The sequence below is a fragment of the Asparagus officinalis genome, chromosome 4 (genome assembly GCF_001876935.1).
Source record: "Asparagus officinalis chromosome 4, Aspof.V1, whole genome shotgun sequence".
In the NCBI taxonomy this organism is placed as follows: domain Eukaryota; kingdom Viridiplantae; phylum Streptophyta; class Magnoliopsida; order Asparagales; family Asparagaceae; genus Asparagus; species Asparagus officinalis.
The window spans coordinates 32,439,028-32,446,307 of record NC_033797.1 but is presented as its reverse complement, the minus strand read 5'-3'; the positions used below and the strand labels follow the sequence as shown (position 1 = coordinate 32,446,307).

The 7,280-nt window shown below is 37.3% G+C and overlaps 1 protein-coding gene across 1 annotated transcript in view; it reads left to right on the top strand.

Moving 5' to 3' along the window:
* Nucleotides 272–7,280, top strand: part of LOC109837127 (UV-B-induced protein At3g17800, chloroplastic-like) — a 10,261-nt gene continuing 3,252 nt past the window's right edge. The window contains exon 1 of the mRNA XM_020405226.1: nucleotides 272–500. Within this exon, the coding sequence (XP_020260815.1) occupies nucleotides 372–500 (129 nt within the window). The 5' untranslated portion in view covers nucleotides 272–371. The remainder of the gene's footprint in view (nucleotides 501–7,280) is intronic.

Below are 7,280 nucleotides of genomic sequence, written 5' to 3'. Positions count from 1 at the left end.
TAACAGCCAAAATAACTAATAAGCTTTAAAAAACGAAAATCTACCCAAAATCTAGGTTTGTTGCTCCCCGGGATCGATCTAGTACCCTTCATCAGGTTGTAAGGCTAACGTAATAACCACCATGCTACAGCAGCAATTGTTGTTGGATTGTTCGTAAAATAAATTTATATCAATATATGACAGACCGCCACTTGCCGCTGACTTCTGCTCCGTACTCATCCTCAAATCTCTCGGCACACCCAGCTCCAAAAAATATCGTCTCAAAAAGTTTCTGGGGACTTTGTCAAAAAAAAAAAAAAATTTTTTTTTTGTTCTGGGCCAATTTTTTTTTATTAAAGGAGGTATTTTTGTTTTGTTTTGTAATAAAAAGGATGGGGATTTGGGGGGTGACGGCCGATGGACTGGTAGTGCTCCCGTCGTACTGCTCCGGGTTCAGGTCACCGCCTATGGAGTTTAAGCTCCTCTCCTCCTCCGACCACAGAGCCCACCTCTTCACCAAGGTAAACACCGCTGTTGGTTTTCCCTCTTTCCAGTATTACACTTTTACCCTCTTCCCCTGTGTGAACCCTTTGCCCAGGACTTCATGGGTAAATCTGTCATTTGATGATCACCGGCCTTGGTTAAGAAGGGTAACCGATTCAGACCCTAAAGAGATAGAAGCCCTAGAATGCAAATACTTGCGTAAAAAATAGCAAACAAATAGATGAAAAAAAAAAACATTAGAAATTCTCTTTCTAAAATTTGCAAGTTAAAGGGAAATTTCATAAGGCGGCTATATCAAAGACTACGCTAATTATACTTTACGGAACAGAATTTTGGGAATTAGGAAATGACAGCTTAAAAAGGGGTTTGGAGAGCAAAAAAGAGGATATAAGTAGTATGCTCATAAGCAAATTCTTAAGCTGCTTTAATTAATGATAAGTAGAGAGAAAATTGTTGTAGCGGAGGGGCTTCACAGACACAAAAGATGTCTGTACAAGAGTGAACAAAAAGAACATCACATAAGGATTTAACGTGGTTTGGCCTACGTTCACGGACGAGAACAACAGAGAACTTCACTAATCACAAAAGAGAAGATTACAACAGAGGAGATCACTCTCTATCTAGAGACTCACACAAAGAAATGAACTCTTTCTATCTCACTCTCTTCTCTCTATTTTCTCTCTACTCAATTGAGTTCTGATGATTCTAAACCCTCAAACCACACTTCCTATATATAGCTTACAAATATTAATAAAATAATATACAAGAGTTGTTGGAATAGTGGAATTAGGTAAAAGTTAGGTTCTTTTTTGAAAATCTTCAAAGGCACATTTTTAACAAATCAGCCGAACTGTACGATGATGCACAATACCTTCATTCTTGCATAACTGGTCAAACTCTGTGGATCAAAACTCCATCCTATTATCTGTTCTGAGGCGCTTCACTTTCTTTCCTGTTTGCTTCTCAATCATAACCTTCAATTGCTTGAAGGTTGCAAACGCATCACTCTTATGCTTCAAAGGATACACCCAAACTTTTTTGAAATAATCATCAATCAATGTTAGCAGAAAACGAGCTTCACCTTTCGATAGAACCTGAGAGGGATCCCAAATATCTGAATGAATATAATCTAAGGTACCCTTAGTTCTATGGACACCGGTACTAGAGGATACTCTATGGTGTTTGCTGAAAACACAATGCTCACAAAAGTCTAGCTTACTAATTTTCTGACCATAAAGCAGACATTGTTTGCTCAATACATCCAGTCCTCTCTCACTCATATGCCCTAACCGCATGTCACAAACGTGTAGTGTCAGAATCTGAATCCTCTGAGGATGACACTGTTGCAGCACCAGTCATTGTACTACCTTTAAGGATATAGAGAGTATTTACCTTCTTTTCTTTCATCACAACAAGAGAGCCTTTGCTTACTCTCAAAACTCCATCTTCAGCTGAAAATTTAAAACCATTTGAGTCAATGGTGCCTAAAGAAATGTGGTTCTTTTTTAACTCTAGAATATGACAGACATTGCTCAATGTTCTAATAATACCATAATGAGTTCTAATCTTAATTGATCTTATACCAACAGTCTTGCAATGCATGTTATTTCTCAACAAGATATTCCTACTATTGATAGACTGATATGTGACAAACCAATTCCTATGCGGACACATATGATAGGAACAACCCGAATTAAGAACCCACTCTTCTTGTGAATGAGTATTAACACTAACTGAAAGAACTTCATGTGAACTAGAAGACTCTTCAGTTACAGTGGCAACTGAAGGTTTTACATCCCCAGACTTTGATTGTGAATTATCCTTTGTTTTAAACGCTGAACAATTAGGTTTTATATGTCCATATTTGTGACAGTAATAAAATTCAATATTTTTCCTTGGCCTGGACTTTGATCTAGACATGTTTCTAGATTTGTCTCTACCACCAACACCCTTTTCAGGACGATCACGAGCGAACAAGCCTTCAGCTTGATCCTCTCCTCCTACGACAGACACTTTCTATCTTAACTCTTTTGAATGTAAGGCTGATTTGACATCCTTCAAAAGAAAGTGTATCTCTATCGTATAACATGCTATTGACAAAATTTTCATAGGAAGGAGGTAATGAACATAACAAGATCAGGGCTTGATCTTCTTCGTCGATTTTAACATTAATATTCTTTAAATCCATAAGAATAGTGTTAAGTTCATCTAAGTGGTCTTTAATTCGCATACCTTCCTTGCCGACGACGGTATCTTCATTTGTAACCTCCTGCAGGACCTCATCGGTCAAATAGAGCTGTATGACACTATGCGCCTTTATCTCCAGCTCTTCTTTCTCACCATCGGGCATAGATTCCGGTAACTTATCCTTTCCGGACAAGACCTTGAACAGTCCTTGTTGTACTAGGAGAGTCCTTATTTTTACTCTCCACAAACTGAAACTGTTTCTCTAGGATATGCTACTGGGATGAAGGGATATAGATTGTGATGTTCTAATCCTAAATCACCCAAGTTTATTATTAGTAGGGATGCCACTTTTGATGAGAAATCTATGCTTCACCTGAGAAATGATTTTGTTATTGACATTACAAGTACTAAAAAAGAGTCTAGCAAGCAGGTGGAGCTAGAGAGCTCAGCTTCAAAGAAAGTGTTTGTGGGCGCTCATGTTGAACCAGTTGATACTGCGGAAGGTTCAATTTTAGATGCTGATACACCGTAAGAGCAACAGTATAATATTACCATCGGGAGAACAAAAAGACAGATGCGACCTCCTCAATGTTATGCTGACATGCTTACTTATGCTTTGAGTATAGCAGAATCGATTGAGGTTCTAGAGCCTTCTACCTATAAGTAGGCTATTAGTGGCAATGAGACTGCAAATTGAACTGTTACGATGACTGAAGAGATGAAGTTTCTTCACAAGAATCAGACATGGGAGCTAGTGAAGCCACCAAGGGGACAGAAGATCATTGGCTGTAAATGGGTCTTCAAGAAGAAAGAAGGATCTCTGGATATGATTTTATAAGGTACAAGGCACGCTTGGTAACTAAAGGCTACAGTCAGATCGAAGGTGTGGACTTCAATAAAGTATTCTCTCCAGTTGTAAAATACATCTCAATCCGCGTGTTGCTTGCCATGATTGCTCATTTTAATTTGGAGCTTGAGCAACTTGATGTGAAGACAGCTTTTCTACATGGCGAGCTTGAGGAGCAGATCTTTATACATCAGTCAGAAGGGTTCATTGTCGAAGGTAAAGAAGACCATGTGTGTAGGTTGAAGAAATCTCTTTATGGGTTGAAACAGTCTTCGAGGCAGTGATATTTGAGATTTGATACTTTCATGTTTGAGCATAGTTACTCTAGGAGTAAATATGATAGTTGTGTTTATCATAAAAAGCTCAATGATGGTTCTTTTGTGTATTAGTTTTTGTATGTTGATGACATGTTGATTGCAGCTAAAGATATGTTAAAAATTAACGAGTTGAAATCACAACTCAAACATGAGTTTGAGATGAAAGACTTACGAGTAGCAAAGAGGATTTTGGGGATGGAGATCCACAGAAACAAACAAGAAGGAAGTTTATTCCTATCTCAGGAGAAATACATCAAGAAGGTGTTGGAGAGATTTGGCATGCTTGATGCCAAGCCTGTAAAGACACCGCTTGCTGCTCATTTTCGTCTTTCAACAGATTTGTCACCTCAGACTGAGGAGGAGCAATACATATCTTGTATTCCTTATGCGAGTACAGTCGGAAGCATTATGTATGCGATAGTCTGCACCCATCTAGATATTTTACATACAATCAGTGTTGTGAGTCGGTACATGGATAAGCCTGAAAATGTCCATTGGCAGACTGTGAAATGGATACTTAAATATTTGAGAGGATCTGCTAATATTAGTTTGAATTTTGGCAGGAACACATACTTAGATTTCAGAATACTTGGCTATTCTGATTCAGATTATGCGGGTGATTTGGATAAGAGACGATCCCTGACAGGTTATATATTCACTCTTTCAGGTAGTGCCATTAGTTGGAAGGCGACTCTACAATCTACAGTTGTTTTGTCTATCACAGATGCAAAGTATATGACAGTGACAGAAGCAGTGAAAGAAGCTATTTGGTTAAGAGGTTTGGTTGAAGATCTCGGCTTACATCAAGGTGTTACTACGGTATTTTGTGACAGTCAGAATGCTATACATTTGACGAAGCATCAGATGTATCATGAAAGAACCAAACATATAGATGTTAGGTATTATTTTATCAGAGAAATTAAAGTCATCAAGATTGAGAAGATTGGTACTGCAGATAATGCAACAGATATGATGACAAAGCCCGTACCTTCGCGTAAGTTCGAGCATTGCCTCGAATTGCTTGGAGTTCGACAAAGTGGAGATTAAGCCTGTAAGGGACTTCTGACGAGACAATAAGAGTGAAGAGAAGATCTTCATTTTCAAAGGCAATGTGGAGATTTGTTAAAAACGTGCTTTTGAAGATTTTCAAAAGAGAACCTAATTTTTGCCTAATTCTACTATTCCAACAACCCTTGTATATTATTTTATTAATATTTGTAAGCTATATATTGGGGGTGTGATTTGAGTGTTTAGAATCATCAGAACTCAGTTGAGTAGAGAGAAAATAGAGAAGAGAGTGATATAGAAAGAGCCCCTTTCTTTGTGTGAGTCTCTAGATAGAGAGTGATCTCCTCTTTTGTAATCTTCTCTTTTGTGATTAGTGAAGTTCTCTGTTGTTCTCGTCCGTGGACGTAGGTCATACTAACCGACCCACTTTAAATCCTTGTGTGCTGTTCTCTTTGTCCACTCTTGTATAAATATCTTCTGTGTCTGTGAAGCCCCTCCGCTGCAACAAAAATAGCTATAGATGAGCTGGGATTTGTGTAATAGTCTAGTAGAATACCCGCGGAATTGAAGGAAAAATTCTATAGGACTGCTATAAGATGGACGATGCTTTACAGGTCGTAATATAGGGCAATTAACTGAGCAAAAAACAACATGTTCAGGAAATGAGTAGCAAAATGAAATGTCACGATAATCTTGTGGATGTGCATTAAGGGATAGGATAAGTAACGAGTGCATTCATAGAAAGTTATAGGTTGTTCCTATTAAGGATAAAATGAGAGGGAATTAACTGCGATGATTTGGTCATACTAGAACAAAGTCCACTAAATGCACTAGTTAGTTGAAGTTATAAGGTTATAGTTAATGGGGTACGGAAAATTAGAGGGTATGCCTAAAAGAAATTTGTTAGAAGTGGTTAAGAAGTATATGATAATAGTTAACTTGAAGAAGGAATTGACCTTAACAAAACTGAATGGAGGAATAGGATTCATATAGCTGAAACCATAAATTTGGGATAAAGGCTTTGTTGTTGCTCTTGTTTATGAGCAATTGTTACTACATCACTATCTCCTTGAAAAAACAATGGGCTCTTTGCAAATATTTCCAAGATAATGCCAAGACTCACACTTGAACCCCCCCAACAACCATTACCAACTAACTCTTTTAACCCATTTTTGAGCATTTAGCAGGAGTTAACAGGTGTTGGGAAGTTTTCCAACTCTTGTTACCAAATGACTCTATGGTGTAGAATGTGTCTTTGAATAGACCGAACTTTGACAAAAAAAGATTCACACCTATAAAATATGGGTTGCCTACGTTTTGTTCTTCTTTTTTTTAAATTTATCATGAATCATGGATAGGAATACCTCTCATTATCCATATTTTATATAGCAGCCCCAAAAATAGATGATTCATCACTTGTAATAGACTCTCAATCGTCATAGTTCATATTTCCATCCAGTTATTTCTAATGCTATAGCAGATAACCTTACTTATGAAACGAATGCCCACCGCAATAATGACTTGCAATTCAAGATTCCTCATTTTGACCTGTTATTCATCTCTTCACCTTTCCCTTCTGTGACTTAAACAAGTCTTCTAGATTAATAGATCTTGCATCTTGTCATAGGCAAAAGTTATTTTTCATCAGCTTGTTAGCTAACCTTGTTTTTGATACTTGTATGACTATCTCAAAGATTGAAACAGTCACGGATTTCTAAAGCAAAGAAGCAGGTTAACTTGATGCCAAGAATTCGTGGAAGAGAAAGAATAAATGTGAGAATAAGTTACAATGGAGAAAACCCCAACATTTGATAAGTATTAGTCTACATTGATTTTCACCTCTATATCGTAAGCTGCAATCTCTAAATCCACTATAAGTAGGGTTTATAACTGTAGTCAAAGGACTTTAGTTGGCTGAGGCACCATCCATCATCATCTCCAACATTCACAGTAAACTGATTGGCTAATGGATATTTGTTGCTCATACAGCCACTGATCTCTGATAGGATACAGGATGCCAGTATAAGGGACCTGACAACTGATGGAGGAGTCAGGTTGAGCACTTGAGTTTTGCATATAGAAAACATTTTTAACTTTTCACCTGCTGCTTTTATCCCCAAATGCCATTATGCTGAATTTTTGTGAACTTGACAATCTTCATTTATGTGGTGGTTGTTTGGAATCAATTCTTATGAGTTAGAGTGCCCAATCTAGGTGACTGGTCATTTGATCTTTGGTCTGGTTGATTACTTTATTTTCTGTGTCATGTTTAAAACAAAGGAACTTTCTACTTTTCACTTTCTAACTCATTCTGAAATGTTAATATATTTTTTTCCAACTTAACAATGTGACTGTAGGCGGATTTTGTTTGGAAGTGAGAAATATATGTTATAACCAATGAGTTAGACCAATATGAGCATAATATAGGAAAATGAGGT